The sequence below is a fragment of the Eptatretus burgeri genome, chromosome 3 (assembly GCF_056783735.1).
Source record: "Eptatretus burgeri isolate ZD-2024b chromosome 3, Ebu_testis_v1, whole genome shotgun sequence".
NCBI lineage: Eukaryota > Metazoa > Chordata > Myxini > Myxiniformes > Myxinidae > Eptatretus > Eptatretus burgeri.
Genome location: NC_140963.1, coordinates 84,679,218 through 84,700,263, shown reverse-complemented (window position 1 = coordinate 84,700,263; position 21,046 = coordinate 84,679,218). Strand labels below are relative to the sequence as shown.

The following is a 21,046-nucleotide window of genomic DNA, read 5'->3' as shown; positions in this document are numbered from 1 at the left end:
CTCAAGAATGAATTTTCAAACTTGTCTCTGTCCTATAATAACTGGTGGCATCATGTCAAGTCTGTCTCTGATGAATGCTCCCCTTCCCACACTTCAAATGGCACCACAGTCATACCCAACCCCTCCCTCTCTGTCCCCACCATTCCCAGTCGTACCCAACTGCTCGTGAATTCTATGTCTTTTGCACCTGAAAATGTGGAACAGTTTCTGGCAACCCTTGACTTACTGCAACTGGACTGGGTGGCATCGGCTCATGTGTTTTAAAAACCTGCTCTTCTGCTCTTGCACTTCCTCACTGTCCTTTCTACCCTGTCATTTACCATACATAAGGTCATCTTCCATCTGCCTGGAAATCGGCCAACATCACAGCATTGCATGAAAAAGGTGCAAAAAAGGATCCCCTTAACTGCAAACCAATTGCCTTACTTCCAATCATCAGCAAGGTCATGGAATCCATTATCACAGTTGAGATATAATCATTCCTTTTCTCCAACAGCATCATCTCAGATAATTAATTAATTTGGATTCAGACCTGATCACTCCACCTTGGACATGCTACTTCTACTCTCCCAACCATGGTGGAGGCTCCTAATGTCAGACATGAAATCAGGGCCACCTCTCTGGACATGTATCAAGCTTTCAATGCAGTCTTGCATCCCACCTTGCTCTCCAAACTGTCTGCCTATGAAATCCAAGACCAACTCCACTCTTGGATTACTAACTTCCTCCATTCTCAGAGCCAATCTGTGGCTCTCAAAGGAACCCTTTCTTTTCCTCCCCGTCATGGCTGGAGTACCTCAAGTCAGTGTTGTCGGTCTTATCGTATTCCTGATCTTCATCAGTGATCTCACTGACACTCTCAAAAATCCTCCATCTCTTTGCTGATGATGTCACACTCTGCAATGACATTTCTCATCCTTCTGACAAACAGGCAGCATCCTCTTCCCTCTCCTCAGAACTTCACAAAATGACAAACTGGTCAAACATTTGGAATATGTCTTTCAGTCCAGAGAGAGTCTCTCTCTCTCTCTCTCTCTCTCTCTCTCTCTCTCTCTCTCTCTCTCTCTCTCTCTCTCTCTCTGTCTCTCCGTCTCTCTCTGTGTCTCCGTCTCTCTCTGTGTCTCCGTCTGTCTCTGTGTCTCCGTGTCTCTCTGTGTCTCTGTGTCTCTCTGTGTCTCTGTGTCTCTCTGTGTCTCTGTGTCTCCGTCTCTCTGTGTCTCCGTCTCTCTGTGTCTCTGTCTCTCTGTCTCTCCCACCTCTCTCTCTCTCTCTCTGTCTCTGTTTGTGTCTCTCCCACCTCTCTCTCTCTCTCTCTGTCTCTGTTTGTGTCTCTCCCACCTCTCTCTCTCTCTCTCTCTGTCTCTGTTTGTGTCTCTCCCACCTCTCTCTCTCTCTCTCTCTGTCTCTGTTTGTGTCTCTCCCACCTCTCTCTCTCTCTCTGTCTCTGTTTGTGTCTCTCCCACCTCTCTCTCTCTCTCTGTCTCTGTTTGTGTCTCTCCCACCTCTCTCTCTCTCTCTCTGTCTCTGTTTGTGTCTCTCCCACCTCTCTCTCTCTCTCTCTCTCTGTCTCTGTTTGTGTCTCTCCCACCTCTCTCTCTCTCTCTCTCTGTCTCTGTTTGTGTCTCTCCCACCTCTCTCTCTCTCTCTCTCTCTGTCTCTGTTTGTGTCTCTCCCACCTCTCTCTCTCTCTGTCTCTGTTTGTGTCTCTCCCACCTCTCTCTCTCTCTCTGTCTCTGTTTGTGTCTCTCCCACCTCTCTCTCTCTCTCTCTCTCTGTCTCTGTTTGTGTCTCTCCCACCTCTCTCTCTCTCTCTCTGTCTCTGTTTGTGTCTCTCCCACCTCTCTCTCTCTCTCTCTGTCTCTGTTTGTGTCTCTCCCACCTCTCTCTCTCTCTCTCTGTCTCTGTTTGTGTCTCTCCCACCTCTCTCTCTCTCTCTGTCTCTGTTTGTGTCTCTCCCACCTCTCTCTCTCTCTCTCTCTTTTCCATGATCTCTCTCTCTCTCTCTCTCTCTCTCTCTCTCTCTCTCTCTTTTCCATGCTCTCTCTCTCTCTCTCTCTCTCTCTCTCTCTCTCTCTCTCTTTTCCATGATCTCTCTCTATCTCTCTCTCTCTCTCTCTTTTCCATGATCTCTCTCTCTCTCTCTCTCTCTCTCTCTCTCTCTCTCTCTCTCTCTCTCTCTCTCTCTCTCTCTCTCTCTCTCTTTTCCATGATCTCTCTCTCTCTCTCTCTCTCTCTCTCTCTCTCTCTCTCTCTCTCTCTCTCTCTCTCTCTCTCTCTCTCTCCTCTCTCTCTCCCATGAATGATCTTTCTTGGGCAGGCCACATTTCAAAGTTGGCCTCCAAAGCCAGATGCCGACTGGGTATCCTCCATCATGAAAAGTCATTTTTGACACATCTGAGCTCCTATCCACCAACAAGACTTTCACCCGCAGCTTGATGGAGTACTTCTAGCTCCCCTCAGGGCTGGCTCAGCTTGCCTCACATCTTGCTGAGCTTGATGCTGTAGAAACCAAGGCTTTCAAAATCATTGAAAGCTCTTGCAATGAAGCTGAGTCTATGGGTCAATCACTTCGCCATCGCCGACAGGTTGGTGGTCTCTCTGGCTTCTTCCACCTCATTTCTGTTCCTGCACCCTCTGCTTTCTCCATGCTTTGTTACCCCCAGGTATCTGCATGACGTATGCGGTCCACCAGCAACCCCCTCCGAGTGAAACTGCCAAAATCCAGAACCACTGCTCACCTCCACTCATTTATTCCTCCCCCACCCCACCCCACCTTCTGGGGGTGCTGGTGGACCTGTGGTGGACTTGAGGAACCACCTTCCACACTCTCTTCAATCCCATTCTTCTCTTCCGGTCTTCAAGACAGCTGTTGACCACCATTCCAAGTCATCCCCCATCCAAAACTATGATAATTTCTGTACCAGTTTAACCACCTCCAATCCCTCCTAAAGTTTTGCTTATGCATCCACTTTGCCCATCCCTTGTGTTCTCCCATATTCCTCATCATTACCTGAATCCCTTGTTGGTCTCCAGCTACTTTCTACCTCTGCCCTGCTGTTGGCACGTCCCCTTGTTGATGTTGGTTCCCCTTGTTATGTTGTGTCTTGATCTGTTCTGTGTCCAAGCTCTTCCACGAGCCGAGACCACATCGTATACTCTTTTTCAAAAACGCTTTTCAAAGTTTCCGGTCAAAAGTTTGAGAACACCCCCATTTTTCCAGTTTTTACTGAAATTTTAAGCAGTTTAATGTTTCAATGTACTCTGCAATTAAAGCACAGATAAAAAAGAAGTTATGGAATCGTTTTGTTGAACGAAATTTAATCTAAAATTTTGACTCATCAAAGTAGCCACCGTTTGCAGATATAACAGCCGAACATACTCGTGGTATTCTTTCGACAATGGAAATCAAATATTGTTCGGAAAGTTCTTCCCAACACTGCTGCAGAAGTTCCCACAAATGTGTTGCACTTGTAGGTTGCTTTGCTTTCACCCTTCTGTCCAGTTCATCCCAAACCAGCTCGATGGGGTTTAAGTCTGGAGACTGTGCTGGCCATTCCATGATTTGAAGCCTACCGTCTTGTTCTTTTCTTCGAAGGTAGTTCTGTCAGAGCCTGGAGGTATGTTTTGGGTCGTTATCTTGCTGTGGGATGAACCCCTGACTAACTGGTCGTAGACCAGTGGGTATTGCATGGCGCTGTAAAATGCTTTGGTCGCCATTTTGGTTCAGGGTGCCAGTCACTCTGTGAAAGTCGCCGACTCTGGATCCAGCAAAAGAGCCCCAGATCATCACGCTTCCTCCTCCATGTTTGACAGTTGGTGTCACACACTGAGGAACCATCCTTTCACCTACTCGACGGCGTACGAAAACCCTACGTGATGAACAGAAGATTTCAAATTTTGATTCATCGGTCCATAAGACCTTCCACCAGTTTTCAGTAGTCCACTGGTGGTGCTTCATGGCCCAGGTCACCCTCTTCTTCTTATTTTGCCATCTTAGCAATGGCTTTGTTACTGCCACTTGATGTGTCAAACCTGCAGATCGAAGTCTTCTCTTCACAGTTCAAACTGAGACTTCCTTACTGTGACCAGTGTTAAGCTGTGTTTGAAGCTGCTGTCCTGTGAGCTGCCGATCACGCAAGCTGTTGACTCTCAGAAACTTGTCTTCTGATTGTGTTGTGGCTTTGGGTCTGCCAGACGTCTTCCTGTCAGAGTTTCCCCCAGTTTCCAAGTGCCTTTTGATGTTGTCGGAAACTGTACTCACCGACACCTTGACTTCTTTGCAATTTCTCCAAAAGAAGGACCAACACTTTTAAGGGTTATAATGGTCTGTCTGTCTTCCTTTGTTAATTGTCTTTTTCTTGCTGTTATGATAACAATATACTACTTCCTGCAGTGTAATATTGTCCAAATAATGCTTCAGAGGGTGTCGCAACACAGTCTGTTCCAACACTGCTTTTCTTCAGACAGAGGGTTTGTAACATCATCAAAAGTTGGGACACCTGCAGGAATTGTTTGCATCAACTTTCAAGGCTTAATTTATTTCCATTGCTGCAGAACAGCTGCAGTTGCCAACCCATTACTTGTTCCCTGAAAAGGGCTTTTTTAACAACTGAAATTTTCAGAAATGAAAAAATGCTTAAATTTCAGTAAAAACTGAAAAAATGGGGGTGTTCTAAAATTTTTGATATATATATATATATATATATATATATATATATATATATATATAATTAAAACCATTCCTTTCGTGTTGTAAAGGCGCACAGGGCTGCCAAGGCGGTTTCATTAGCAAGGAGTACATTCCTGGGCGGTTCGCCACTCCGACACAGGTTACCCCAAATGGTTATTATCCCAGTATACTGGTACTTATTTTGCCGACCTATGGGGGAGGACTCGCTGAGTCAATCCCACCTGGTGTTAATTTAACGGTTAACGGGCTCAAACTCGGGACGCTTACGTCCCAAGCCAACCACCTTAACCGCTAAGCCAACATCAGGTTTAAATAAATGGCTTTACGGCCAGCGCAATGACCATCATGTTTGTGAAATACACTATGACAGGACAAAGAAGAAGAAAAAAAAAAATCAAGATCTTATCAACTTTGGTCCTCATCGAGAAGACCTTCTACTCGAATTTCAATATGAACAATATTTTCACTTTCAACTTAGCTGTATCTACCTTGAGATGTAAAGCTGTCCCAAGAATGTTTTTATTTCCAGATCAAGTTAAATAATTTTGCTGCAAAGACACCTTGTTGTGAGCTCACCAGGACAGATTTTCACTTGTCGAAGTGCAACTCCTTTGGCAGTCTGACATCGAACAGGTGATAAGATAAGGTGTGAGAAAGCACTTTTGTAATCTTCCCGGATACTTGAGGCACAACGTATGGTCGAAGCATGTTGGACGTACTTTTTTATACATTTTTTTGGTTTCTTGCACTAATGGAATGGAATTCCTTTGAACATCTGCGATCTAAACGTGAGTAAGGGATGTTTTGAGCCGACGTTGTTGCCATTTGATGGCAAACTGACCGTGTGTTTCGGAGTGATAATGAGTCGATGCCATTGTGATTAATCAATGTGAGCAATGTTTCAGCCATTCTGCTACGTGGCGAGCTGCTTTGGCTTCAGACCAGCCAAGTGACAGGAAGGGTGTGCTTCCTGCTGTGGCATGATGATAGGTGAAAGCAGGAAAAACACAGATTTGAAAAAATGAAGGAAGGAAGAAGGAAGAAAGAAACCATTGCCCTTGAAAATAATTACTTTTTGCTTCGAAGTGTCAAATGGTGTTTGCTCTGAGTTTACATTTGATTTGATATCTGCTTTGAGTGAAAACTGTGTAAGTGGCCATGTTGAGCTCGCCATTTGAATAAGAACAACGTAAACTAAATGCCTTTCGAGTTCCATGATACTTTGGTCTTGCTCTCGAATGAAAGATGATATCTTGTGCTGATGTTTTGTCCGTTCACATTCTACTTTAAATGTTATTAAACAATTAATACTGGGAAATACACAATGCACACACCGATGCAGACACACCTGACCGAGCCTTGTGAAAGAACATGTTATGGTTTGTTGGGAACGTCTTTCAGGGAATCGGAGAAAACATTTTTATGCAGGAAATTAATTTATTTCCTCCTAACATTGCTTCAGACTGCATATTATGACACTTTTGGTTCCGATGTTTCAACTATATATTGCTTTAGAAATACAATACTCCTCAGCTAACCCTACACTGTGATTGCAATGGCACCTGTCCTGCTTGTGCCGTGTTTATCTGTAATCAGATGAGCATGCCGAAGCTGTCAACGCGCTCATGGCAAAGCAGGAATTTGGGCCACTTCTTCCCAGGCCCACCAAACGTCCTGTACCTCTTCCTGTGCAGAAAGAGCGTCCATCCTCAGGTACTATGTGTACGCCACACTCCCACCGCCCTCCCTCCCACAAACAAAGGTTTCTGTTTTTCAGAAGATGTTAAACCAGTGGGTCTAAACCTTTTTTACCACCACGCCCCCTCTATTAGTTGGTCCTTGCCTCCATGCCCAACCCCCCACCCCTCACATATTCAAGAAAATGATTAAAAATCCCTCCTTAATTAAAAGGAAAAACAAAAAATGCATGTTTTTAGTCTTTTTATTGAACAAAGAATTCTGTATAAGCAACACTCACATACACAGCATATTTAATGAGATGACATTTAATGAGACCCTTGACATTGCTTCTTAGCTACCAGATCTTGAATACCAGAGAGAGCACAATGCAAGTCCCTTTCAACGTTCAGCTTGTTTCTGTGCTTGGTCTTGACAGCAACGAGCGTGAAAAATCCAGCTTCACAAAGATACGTTGATCCAAACATTATCAGAATCCGAAGAGCTTGATGTGAGATCAAAGGGTAAACAGGAAGGTACGTGACCCAGAACGTCTCCAGATCCAGTTTTTTGAAGTCTTCTTCAGCCGAGGAGTTGAAATTTAACTCAAGAAACTTCTCTTGCACTTCGTCTGAAATATCAGCTCCTTCACAATGAAATGGGTTCCAAATGAATTTCCAGGCTTCGCGCTTCTCCTCTATATCCGGAAAGTATCTGATGAATTCTGCTTTCAATTCAGTCAGATGAGTAATTATTTGTTTCTTGAACTCAGAATCAAGGTAACTGTGAATGAGAGCAGAATCCAAGTTGGAAAAACTGGCTGTGTTTCCATCCTGAATTCGTCATTTCCAGAGGTCGAGTTTGGCCATGAAGGCTCGAATGACGTCATGGTGCATGATTATGTTAATGTTTTTCCCTTGGAGTTTGAGGTTGATGGCATTCAGCGGTTCAAAGATGTCCACCAGGTAAGCTAGAGTAGCAAAAATCTTTCAGACTGGAACTTCTCATGGAGATCTGCTTTCTGCTGCGAATCTAGAAATGTTGCCACTTCTTGTCGTAGTTCATAAAGCCGTCCAAGCATGTTTCACTTTGAAAGCCATCGTACGTTTGTGTGGAAAAGCAAGGCTTGATGTTCAGAATCCATATCCACACACAGCTGTTTGAGGAGACGACTTTTTAAGGCTCCAGCTTTGATGAAGTTGACTACCTTGATAGCCAGGTTCACGACATCCCTCATTTCAGCAGGTAGAGTTCTGGATGCTAAGGCTTCACGATGAAGGATGCAGTGCGTACCTATAGCAGATCGACTTTTTTTTCTTTCACTCTTGTTATGAAACCAGATTGCAAATCAAGCATGGCCGGAGCTCCATCAGTACACACCCCTACCAGCGAGTCCCACGAAAGTTGATTTTCCTGGAAGAAGTTTGATACCACTTGAAAAATATCTGTTGCTGTTGTATAACTTTCCATGGGATGGCAGAAGGGCATTTCCTCTTTTCACTATTGCCTGACATGAAATAAGCATACATCAGTAGCTGAGAACACTGAGAAACATCAGTCGTTTCGTCCAACCGGATGGCAAATACAGGAGAAGCTCTTACTTGGTCGAGAACTTGATCTTTGATGTCGAGACATTTCATCGATCCTTCCCTTGAAGGTATCGTTTGATAGAGAGATTTGGGAAAGCTTGTTTGCACCATCCTTCTCCAGAACGAGCTCTGCTGCACAAAGTACACTTGGTTTTATGAGAGTCTCTCCGATGTTTTGGCTCTTTTCTGCTTTTTGTACTCAACATGGCGATCTCATAGGAAGCCTCAACAACCTTTTGAAGTCTGTTGCCGAAATGCTCCACTGCTGTCCATCTTTGCTTGCTTCAAGGACTGCCTTTTTGTTTCAAAGAATGCCTTGGGTTTGGCAGCTAGAGCAGGATGCATTGTCTTCAAGTGGCGTTCCAAGCGTGTGGGGCCGCATCCCTTCATTGCTCAGTCTTGTAGCATATTACTCACTGGGGTACCTCTGTGTCACCCTTTTGGAGGGACTCGAATCCAATTTGAATATATTCGTCAAGATACTTCCGCTTTTTTGCACTCACTGCGAATGATTTAGATTGAAATGGGTTCTGCAAATCTGTGAAACAAAGTTTAATATTAATATAAAATATAAATTTTAATATTAAATTTAAATAATTGTGAAATTTTAAAATTAATTTTAATACAGAAAATGGGAGGCTGAGTCACGAATAGAAAACGAAAATTATTAAAGGCGATACTTTTGTGTTTTTGTATGTTCATCACGATATTATGCAAACACTTGTTCAGAGAATTCCATAAATAATCAGAGAAATTCCAACTTTTTTCTCTGGGCTCGCACCCCCTCTGGAAATTACTCATGCCCCCCAGGTTAAGAGCCAATGTGTTAAAGTCATCGAGTAGTTCACGGATCTTTTGGGATGGCGACGTGAGTATTCATTTTTGATAAACTGTATTGCTTTAAATTGCATTGGGGAGTTGTATACATGCATGGGAATGTTAAAGACATTTGATTTAACAGATCTATGGAAAATGCAGGGATTTTAGCTGACTTGAGTCCAATAGAATGGTGTGCAGGGAGCACACTTTCCTTTGAGTTTTGTTTGGGTTTGATTCCTGGCTTGACTTTTAAACTGTTAGATACATGCTTCACAGGTCAGGTCAGGCCAGATAAGATCTGTGACTTGCTACAGGTACCATGTAAACCTGTATAAACCTGTTTCATGGTCAGGTTGTCGCCAACTAACCTGTCCCCCCCCCACCCTCCAACTGGGTTTCCTGGTGAGCAGAGTGTATGATATGGACACCCAGGAGAATTAAAAACAAAGCCTGTCAAAGGGCACAGGAACTCCTTGTGAGTCAATGGCCATCCATATCTCGTGCCCAACTGTGTCTGCGGATGTCCTCCTGCAGTTAGTTACTTTTTATGAGGAGGTTTGTGGCAGGATTGGCACTCCGGCCACCATAAAACCCTTCACTCCCCAAAACACAAGAAAGGCACAAAGAAAATGGAAAAAAACACTCTATGGGAATACCTCCTGTGCTGCTGTCCTCCGCAAGGCAGCTCACTAGATGACAGGATTTGGGCAAAGCCTTGTGGAGGTATTTGGCTTTGGGAAGATGGACAGAAAGGATTGGGGCAACCCCCCACTCTTTGATGATAGGAGGAAAACCACAGGGTAACCTTCCCGGATCAGATTGCGGTTGTGTGTGTCAGGGTGGTGCTGAGGTGTCATCCACTAGACTGCGGTCTGCTCTGTTTAACCGGAGGCCGTCCCTTCGGGTGGGTGCCTGGAATGTCCTGTTCCAAAGAGGATGATCACCTGTCAGTTATCTGAGCTAAAGCGTTTGAATATCGGTATTGCAGCACTCTCTGAGGTTAGGAGACCAGATAGCGGCGAGATCATAGCGGATGGTTACACCTACTATTTGTGTGGTCACCCTGATGGTTGCCATACCCAAGGAGTTGCTCGAGATGTGTCCAATAAGCTGACTCTAATGATAATTAATGTATCACCTGCTAATAAGCATATTAGGAGACAAAGGATTCCTCACTCCTTGGGTGTCATTTCCCTGGTATCTGTAAATGCTCTGACTGAGGTGAGTGATCTCACCGGGAAGGACGCATTCTATGATGCACTCGAGTGTGTGGTTGATCAGTGCCCCACATGAGATACTCTTCTAGTCTTGGGGGATTTCAATGCATCAACTGGAACTGATAGGGATGGCTATGAGACATGTGTTTGTCCCCATGGGTCTGGAACTGTGAACCAGAATAGCACTAAGATCATGGACGTAACGTGGCTGGTTCATGGTTTCAGCACCCAAAGGCTCATCGCTGGACTTGGTATTCAAACACTGGTGGAGTGGCAAAGGTTTGCCATGTGCTCATTGCTGGTTGCTGGAGGATGATCCAGAACTGCAGTGTCTACAGGAGTGCTCAGTTACTCAATAGTGACCACTGGCTTGTGATAGCAACTCTGAAGTTGCAGCTTAAATCTGGAAAAATAGTACAATCCCAGCCGAGGCTGGATGTTGGCAAGCTCAAGGATGAGAGGGTCACTGAGGAGTTTGCAAACAGGCTGAGTGGGAATTTTGGAGGGTCTGGGTACATTGGGGAATCCTGAAGAGTTGTGGAGTCCCTTCAAGACCACCAACTTTGATGTTGCCGGTGGATGTCTTGGAACTCACCAGAGGGTGAAGAAGAATTTTGTCTCTCAAGGGACACTGGATACCATTGCCCAGAGTTGCAGGGCCAGGCTGAATGGCAGAGCTGAGCTGTTCAGAGTTGAGGCATAAAACTGTATTTGTGCTGAGGGTGGACAAGGAGGCCTATGTGCGAGGAATATGTGAGGGGGTAGAGCAACACCTGTGGTCAAGTGATTCTCCTCCTGCTTACAGGGGAATTCGCGCATTGCGTTCTTCCAAGCCTGTCCCTCAGTGTGCTGCAGCTAGAGCAGAGTGTGGTGGGTTCTTGACAGAGGAGTCTGAAGTGAAGGCTCGCTCGGCTGGTTACTTTGACTAGCTGTACCATGCTGATCCACCAGCTGTTGAGTTGGATATCAGGGGTGTAACTATCCCTATTGCTGACCCTCGGATCAACTGTGATCCACCTTCGTTTGTGGAAACACAGGCTGCGGTGAACCCGTTGAAATGGGGTAAAGCTCCTGGGATCTGTGGCATCCATGTTGAACTTCTCAAGGCTGGTGGAAATGTACTCATGTTGTTGCATGCAGTTCTGTGCTCTGCCTCGAACACAGGCATCATCCCAACTGACTGGAAGAGGGGCCTTGTTGTCCCTTTCTGGAAAGGGAAGGGTGATCACCAGGAATGCATCAAGGATAGAGGGGGTGATGCTGTTCTCAGTGCTGGGTAAAGTCTTTGCTCGGATAAATCTTGATAGGGTTCTCCACCATCTGCTTGAGCACCAGCACCCAGAGCAGTCAGTCTTTACACCAAAGAGGTCAACGATTGACCGCATCCTTGCCCTTTGGGTCCTTACCGAATGCAGTTGAGAGTTTCGGCAGGGGCAGCTTGCAGCTTATGTTGATCTCTGTAAAGCATTTGATTCAGTGAATCGGGATGCTCTCTGAAGGATTCTTGGTCTTCGTGAGATGCCATCAATCTGATGTCTGAACTATACTCTGGAACTGGGAGTGGTGTGAGATGTGATGATACATCTCCGATTTATTTCCAGTTGTTCCTGGAGTTGGTCAGGGGTGTGGACTGGTCCCCACACTTTTCGGTGCTTGTATGGACTGGATTCTGGGGAGGATGTCTGAGAGATCAAGCTGTGGTGCATCGTATGGGAATGTCAAGATCTCTAACCTTGATTTCGCAGATGATGCAGTCATTTTGCGGAGACTCTGGATATCCTGTAGGGGACCCTCGAGGTGCTGATTGAGGAGTCAGAGCCACTTACGGGTTTCCTGGGTCAAAACTAAGATCCAGACTTTCAATGATATATTGGATGCAGTTGTCTTGTCTGTTCCTGTTTGTGGTGAGGATGTTGAGGTCACGGAGAGATTTACTTACCTTGGTAGTGATATTCATGTCTCTACTGGCTGTGAGCCAGAGGTCAAGAGACGTCTGGGTCTGGCTTGGGGAGTCATAGATTCACTGGATCATGGGGTGTGGCGGCACTGTCTGCCCCTGTGCAGGAGGAGGAAAGTCCGAGTCTTCAGGTCCTTGGTGCTTCCAGTCTTGCTCTCCGGATGTGAGACTTGGATTCTGACCAGGGCTCTGAGACGGAGACTTAATTCCTTTGGTGCCAGGTCTCTTTGCAGAATCCTTGGCTATCACTAGTTGGAATTTTTGTCCAACGAGCGGTTGCTGAGAGAGTCTCAAATGAGATTTGTTACGTGCATAGTCCGTGAGCATCAGCTGTGGCTGTATGGACATGTGGCTCGTTTTCCTGATGCTGATCTAACTCGCCAGATTCTCTCAGCGAGGGAGCCTCTTGAGTGAAGGAGGCCAATGGGCCGACCATGTGCCTCGAAGTTGCAGTATGTTGATAAGCATCTCAAGGAGATGGGGATGGGCCAGGCATCTGCCTTGGGGATGGCCAGATGGAGGCTCCTGGAGTACCGGCAGCAAGTGGACGCAGCGACGTGTGACTCCGGCGCATGCTCCCACACCTGACCTGACCTTACCTGACCTGACCTTCACAGGAAGAGTGCTGCATCGCGAAGTGCATCATCACTTGGGTGGACGTTATGTCGGGTGTCCCATCTTCTAGTATTAGTTGGTGGATGTTAAAGATCCCACAGTGTCGTTTTCAAAGTGTCGGTGAGTCATTGCCAGCACCCTGATCAAATTGCAAATTGCTGGCCAACTCACCTTTAGTCAAACATCAGGCCTGGAAAACTGGTTTGCTTGAAATGTGGGCCAAATACTTCCCTGGATAACCCCACAAGAAGGTAAAAATAATTTTTGGCATGAAGTATAAGTTGTCGCTAGCCCACTTAACCTGAGATATTTTCTTTCGCTGGCAACATCAAAGGTACATACTGCATGTTGATTGATTTGAATACATTGTTTGTGCCACATCACTACTTCCCAACATAAATGTATTGCTATTCACATTGTGATTGCATAATCATTTTGAGCTACAACAAAATTTCAACTTTTAAATTATTTTTATTTTTTGTACAAAGTCAAGGATCGTGAACGAGCTTGGACATAGAACAGATGAGAGAGAAAGAGAAAGAGAAAGAGAAAGAGAAAGAGAAAGAGAAAGAGAAAGAGAAAGAGAGAAAGAGAAGAGAAGAGAAGAGAAGAGAAGAGAAGAGAAGAGAAGAGAAGAGAAGAGAAGAGAAGAGAAGAGAAGAGAAGAAGAAGAGAAAAAAAAAAAACACACCTCTTTAGGGATGAGGGAGAAATGGACAAATGAGGGGTTGGGGAGGGCACGTGGGGTGACCAAAATGGATACAGCCGCAAACTCTCAGGAAGGAAAAACTGGAAACGTGCAAAGACATGGGCTTTGGGGAGGTTTAGCTGGGTTAGAAAAGAACGTGGTTTTGGATGGGGGTGATCTTAGATGAAGAGCAGCTGAAGGAAGCAACACTGAAGATTTGGATTCCAAGTTTCTGGAAAATTGGGCTATTCCCTGGTGAATTACCGTGTCACTATCAGACTTGGTAAAAACCCAGCTGGCTTACAAAACTTCAGAAAGAGGATAATCCGCAGTCACAGGCCACACAATGTTGGTCGACTCTCAACCTCCTCATGGCAACTTGCAATGGACACCAACATGATGTAAGAAAAGGCAACAGCAATCAAATACACCTTCCTTCAACAAATCCAAAAACACTTGATGTTGCTTGTTCAGAAAGTTTTGCTTGAAAACTAAAGCAGTTTTTTTATTCCCAAAATAATTAAACAAAACAGACTTTGAGGCTCTATCTGCAGCTGCTGGCGAGAGGACAGGTTTGTGCTGCTGATGCAACCTCGGGGCACGGATTTTTGTGGCAACTTGCAACAGAGTGCAGTATTTTTTTGCTTTGTTTTTTTACTTCGTAATTGGCTGATTGTTGAAGACTTTGAGCAAGGTGCTTATTTATTTCCTTATTTTTCCCCGACCTCCCCGATGGAAGGATATTAGAATCCCAGCCACTTTTGGGATGGTTTGATATTAATAAAATTGCGAAAACATTAATTTATTTATTCTTTTTTGCCTTCGTACTTTCTCTTGATAGAAAGATCAGGTTTTTTACACTTAATTTTGCACATTGATTTGTCAATTGCGTTTAATGTCCATGTCCTCATATTAGCTTGACGGAATGATGAATATATCAAGACATATATTGATTCAAAGTAACACGAATAATACAGATGCTTCAACTTGTATCCTCTTTTTTCTAATCAATTGTTTTGCTTCCATTATTGATTTAATTTGTTCTTTATTTTTATACGTAATGTAAAATGTCAACTGAGTCCAGTGGGGATTAAAACCTCATTATGTTTATAACTCTGTGGACCATTTTCAAACTTTGAGCTTTTTATTCTTGCGGAAAAATCTGAGAATTGGTGTGATGTCACTGGAGAGCATGCATGCTATGTTTAACCGTCATCTGATGTTCCACCCCGTGCGCTTACATATCTCACCACCTCCAGACGTCTTTGAAGATGAGATGAGCTCCACACCGCCGAACCGCTACTCCCCAGCACGCATCACCCCAGGTCTCGGCTCGCCCGGCGTCTCACCCTCTGCACCGCACTACTCGCATGCCAGTTCACCACATCTACCAGGCAGCGTAAACGTACTCGCAGACTTTTCCGTCCACCCTCGAGGTGAGCATGGTTATGACCGAACACACATTTATTAAATTATTTGTAGAATTGCAAGATGGCTGAGATTCCATGAAGTAAAAATGCTGAATTATTTAAATTCCAACAGGAATGGATGAGGACAATATTATGTTCTGTTGTTACATATGTCAGAGTGTTGCAACTCAGATTTTTTGGTCCTTTGAAGATCTTCAGCTGCTGATCTGATTAATTTGCATTTGCCAGTGATATCAAAGTATTGATTGGAGGAAGGATGTGCCATGTGGTGTTGGGTGGATGGGTGAAGTTGGGGGTGGGAGGTTGGGATGGTGGAGTTAGACCTCCTGTTGCCACCCAGTGACGTGTCGCTTTTCAACTGATTTTCTACCATTCATCAAAAAGAGATTTCTCTCGAATTGAATAATGAGTATTTTAATAGAATGCAAAGATGATTGTGTTTTGGAGAGTATGTGTGACAGTGTGTGTGGTTGGAATAAGATGGCCCATGATTTTGTGAGTGTCTGAACCAAAGTGCTGAAAAGCCATTAAATCCCTGTAATCCTTTTGTAGCTTTATGGGTTTAATGAAGGCTTTGTGCTGTGGCCTGCATTACTTCCACTCGTATCTCACTGAGCTCTGTCCTTTTTCTTGTTTTGGGTTCTGAAACAAACTCATCTGCCACCTTGCACGAGCATATTATATGAAGATGTGCTGCAGTCAGGGTTTGATTTATATTTTGTATAATGTATATTGATTGCGTATATGTATGAGGGGCAGTCAATAAGTAACCTTAATGGCGATTTATAAACTTGAGAATGTAATGTGTGTAGTTGTCGAAGACATATGTTATATATATATATATATATATATATATATATATATATATATATATATATATATGGGTAAGAGTCATGTTTTGCCAATTTTAAATCTGGCAACCTTGAGCGTATGACGTCAGTAGAGCAGTTCCAAGATGGTGGCTCCCTTAGAAGCATGCACCAAGGAGGAGCAACGTTCTGTTATCTGTTTCTTAGGAAGTGAGGGTGTGAATCCAAGTGAAATCCATCACAGAATGAAAATGCAATATGGTGATGCAGGTGCACAACTGGGACAGGACGTTTTAAAAGTGAAGTGTCCAGTGTGGCAGACGCTGCTCACTCGGGCCAGCCTCAAACAGCCGACACACCAGAAATGGTTGCAGGAGTTGAGCGTGTGCTAAGGGAAAACCGTCACATTATGCTGGATGAAGTGGTCTCCTAATTGAACAATAGCCATGGTTCAGCACACCATATCATTAACAATGTGCTGGCGTTCCGCAAAGTGTCTGCAAGGTGGGTGCATCGACAACTCGCACCCAAACTGAAAGAACTCCACTTTTATATTTCCTGTCCCAGTCGTACACCTGTTGCAGCGATAAGTATACATTACCATAGTGCATTTTCATTCTGCGATGGATTTCACTGGGATTCACACCCTCACTTCCCAAGAAATGGATGACAGAACATTGCTCCTCCCTGGTGCATGCATTGAAGGGAGCTGCTATCTTGGAACTGCTCTACTGATGTCATACGCTTAATGTTGCCAGATTGAAAACAGGCAAAACATGACTCTTACATATATATATATATATATATATATATATATATATATATATATATATATATATATATATATATACACATCACATCACATCACATCACATCACATCACATCACATCACATCACATCACATCACATCACATATCATCTCGACAACTAGACACATTACATTCTCGAATTTATATCACCATATTAATGTTACTTATTGACTGCCCCTCATATGTGTGTATATATATATATATATATATATACATTTTGTTGAAATATACTTATTTATTTTTTGACACTGATCTATGCAAAATACCCCATGATGACAAAGTGAAAACGCCTTTTTAGATTTTTTTTTTTTTTACAAATTAATAAAAAATGAAAATCTGAAATGTTTTGCGTCGATAAGTCTTCAACCCCTTTGCTATGACACTCCAAATTGAGATCACGTGCATCCAATTTCCTTTGATCATCCTTGAGATGGCTCTGCAACTTGATTGGAGTCCATCTGTCATCAACTCAATTGAATGGACATGATTTAGAAAGAAACACACCTTTCTATATGAGGTCCCACAGTTGACAGTGCTTGTCAGAGCAGAAAGTGACGAGTGTGTTGATCGCATCCATTTGTTTGTTAATTGCCGGAATCCTTCAGATTTCGAAACAATTGACTGGATCCCCTCTGTTTTCATGCATCATAGCCATATTCTTTATTTCAATATATGTATTTATATTTATATATATTGTTGCGAATTCGCGCCCGCCGGCGTGCGAACGGCCGCGTCACTCGAATCGCGACCGCGTCGCCCACCGGACGGACAATTCAGTCGTGACCCTCCGGGAACTATCGCCCGGAGCCAGTCACGGGTGGGCCTTTCGACCTCACCACAATCGTGCCAATCAGCTACCCGCGTAGGATAGGGTTGTTCGCCAAACTCGACCTACCTAAGTACCCGCGTGGATGGTAAACCGGGCGATCGTACCTCGCCGCAGGTCGACTCCGGACACGAACCGCTTTAGCGATCCGTTCCGTGCTACAGTGATAACTGAGCGGTGTTATCATCGGCCTCGACGGTTCCGATTAATTACCGGGCGTATTAAGCCCACTACGAACCCTTTACATGAAGCAGGATGGAGGGTCAATAAAGAAAAGACGAAGCGAAATGGGAAAACAGTTCACACAAAGCACATTTATTTCCCGGCACACGGAAAGCACACATATACAGTCAAACAGTCAAAATGCACATATAGCAACAAAAACAAAAGCAACAATGACGCAGAGTTATTACCGACTACGCGCACACACGGCAACACTTGTACAGTTCTACTTTACAGACGGCGCCAACACACATTTACTCAAAAGCAAAGGAAAGAAGCCACCCTCATAGACAAGGGGGCAGATGGGCCTGTAGGCCAATATGCGCGCGTGACCTGAAGGAGCGGCCAGGCCCGCGAGACCGGGGGGGGGGGGGGTCCTACCCGCGTCCTCGTGACGCGTTGGCGGACGAGCCGCAGATGTGGCCGCGTGGCTGTGCCCCAACTCCGTACTCCATGGCGGGTTTCGTTGGCACGACGTTTGGAGTGGGGTGGGAACGCGGCCCCCTTGTTGCACTATCTCAGCGCGGTGGAAAGGGGGAATTGTTGATGCCATGGGGGAGGGAGAATGGCTGGCTGGCTTGGGTCCTGCAAAGAGCGATCCCACACCGTGACCTCGTCGCCGACCGCCGTCCTCGCCTCGGAACCGAGCTCCTTGGCCTCTTCCCACAACTCTTCTCAGCCGACTCCAGAACCCAACTCTTTGCCACACCGATGACTTCGCCACCCGACTCCACTTTCTGCCACACCGATGACTCAACTCAATCTCCACCTGACTCGACTGACTCTCCACCCGACTCGACTCGACTCTGCTCCGGCTCTCTTCCACTCTCCAACCAAAACTGACTCACTCTAAACCCGACTCGACTGACTCTGTCCTGATTCGCCTTGCGCTCGCCGTTTTATAGGCCGGCAGGAGAAAACAATATGCAAATATCTGGATCAGGATGACCTCAGGGGCGGAGCCACGCTCACCCATTGGTCGGAGGAAAAGTGGGCGTGAACCTCCCCTGATCCTAGAATTTGCATATATAGATTTCACACAGACGCGCCTGGAGGCGGGGCCAAGCCGCTCCGCGCTTGCTAATTGGACGGATCAGAAGTGGGCGTGTAGCGTACTTGATCCGAATTCTCCCTCGGAAAGGCCACTATTTGCACTCGCGGCTCGGTGCGTTCGGCACCAATCGCCGAACGGGCCCGAGACAGCCCGACGCTCAGTGTTCACAGGTGGTGCGGGAATGGCCGTAGAAGGAGAGAGGCGAAGGTGGTGGAGGTTTTTCGGTGGTGGTTTGATGGTTATGGTACCGTTTGGGAATGGCGGTGATGCGATGATGTGGGAGCGAGTTGTGAAGGTAAAGGTCGTGGCTGTTGGCGTTGTTGTTGTCTGAGGGTTGGAGCGTGGTTGTAGTTGGTGACGATGGCTGGCGTGGTGGTTGTTGTGTGATGGCGGTTGAGACGTGGTTGGTTCAAAATAAATATAGAACAGAAAAACGGCTATCTCAAAGCGTCGCAGCCCGGATGAATCACATAAATTCCCTCGATACAACTGGTTTGGGGCGAACTACACATGTACTTCGAGATATCTCACCTACGGGCCCTTCATGGTGTAATGCGAATTTCCACAGCCGTAACAATATATGTATATATATGTATTTATATTTCATATCTATATATATATATATACCGGGTGTAGTGGCGTGCGCCTGTAATCCGGCGACTCGGAGGCTTGGGTTGGACGATCACTTGAGGACGGTGCTGGGCCGTGCTTTGAGAGGGTGTAGGGCAGCCCGGAATCATGGCGAAACCCAATCCTTATCCCTCTGTCATAAGAGGCGACCAGGGTTGCGTCAGGAAGGGTATCCGGTGTAAAACCTGTGCCAAATCAGTATGCGGATCATAACGGATGATCTGCTGTGGCGACCCCTAATGGGAGCAGCTGAAAGACGAACAACAACAACAACATATATATTTATTTATATATATATATATATATATATATATATATATATATATATGTATATATATATATATATACATATACATGTATATCGACATGTATATCTACACACACACACACACATATATATATATATATATCTACACACACACACACACACACACACACACACATATATATATATATATATATATATATATATATATATATATATATATATATATATATATATATATATATATATATATATATATATATATATATATATCTTCTTCTTCTTCTTTCGGCTGCTCCTGTTAGGGGTCGCCACAGCGGATCATCTGTATGATCCGCATAGTGATTTGGCACATGTTTTACGCCGGATGCCCTTCCTGACGCAACCCTGGTCGCCTCTTACGACACAGGGATATGGTACACCTATTTTAACCGGGGTATACACCGGCCCAGTACACTGGTACTCATTTCGCCGACCTCGGAAGGATGACAGGCTGAGTCAACCCCCTGGTGTATTAATTCAGTGGCCCAACGGGGCTTGAACTCAGGACCTCTTGGATCCCAAGCCGCTGCCCAAACCACTGCGCCAACACCAGGCTCATATATATATACATACATATATATATATATATATATATACATACATATATATATATATATATATATATATATATATATATGTATGTATATATATATATATATATATGTATGTATATATATATATATATATATATATGTATGTATATATATATATATATATGTATGTATATATATATATATATATATATATGTATATATATATATATATATATATATATGTATATATATACATACATACATGCATACATACACACACACACACACACACACACACACACACACACACACACAGGGGGTCCTCGACTTACGACGGTCTCGACGTACGACGTTTCGTGGTTACGACGCATCTCCCATGAATTATTAAGAAAAAAACCAAACACAAAAACGTCCGAAAATTAGCCACAAAAAGTGATCAATCTTGCTTTGAGTCTAATCTGAACAGTAGAAACACCGCGACCATCCACTCTCTGTGTGTTAATCCAGTCTTCACGTTCGTCTCCAGTTCGGGCCATCGGCATTTCCTACCTCTGAAAGCCTTTGTTGACTTTTTGCAGCGAGAAAGTTCGCCTCTGTGAGTTTTGAATTCCTCGTGTGGACCTCTTGTTTCTTCATCCCGTACTCTTACCAAATCAATATCTCTCTAAATATATTCTGAGGTTGCAAACTCATCAATGAAGAAAGCAGGGAAACACACAAACAGCCGTGGCGATCAGGGAAGACACTTGGAGTGTGGATTGAACTTTTTCTAGCTCAGCTGTGGTTTACCTCGCTCATTCTAGGTTTTTCAAGTTTCGGTTAACAATGCAAGGTAATAAACATGAATATAAATACCATATAGATAAATAACGACGTCGATCCAAGTAAGAAGAATAACCTCTCTGCGATGAGTCAGGAAAATTAATTGACTTTCTGCAGGAAGAGGATTTTTACAGTGAGTTTTGAATTCACGAAGAGTCAAAACCAGTTTTGAAACCTAATGTGAATCTAAACAAAGCTGAATCTAAACAAAGGAGACTGACGACAACAACTTGATTTGGCCTGAAGGCGTCATCGGGAAAACCCGCAACATCGGAAAAATCCATAAACAAGCCGCATCGTTATTTTAGCCGCAGAGGTCGAAGTTGAGGGAAAAAGTTGCGGCTAATAGTC

The 21,046-nt window shown here is 44.4% G+C and overlaps 1 protein-coding gene across 2 annotated transcripts in view; it reads left to right on the top strand.

The window, feature by feature from the left end:
- Positions 1-21,046, top strand: part of LOC147030341 (disco-interacting protein 2 homolog C-like) — a 165,728-nt gene that overhangs the window by 39,615 nt on the left and 105,067 nt on the right. For both annotated transcript variants that reach the window (XM_085874274.1, XM_085874273.1), the window contains exons 3-4: positions 6,287-6,403; positions 14,512-14,688. In XM_085874274.1, the coding sequence (XP_085730400.1) occupies positions 6,287-6,403; positions 14,512-14,688 (294 nt within the window). The remainder of the gene's footprint in view (positions 1-6,286; positions 6,404-14,511; positions 14,689-21,046) is intronic.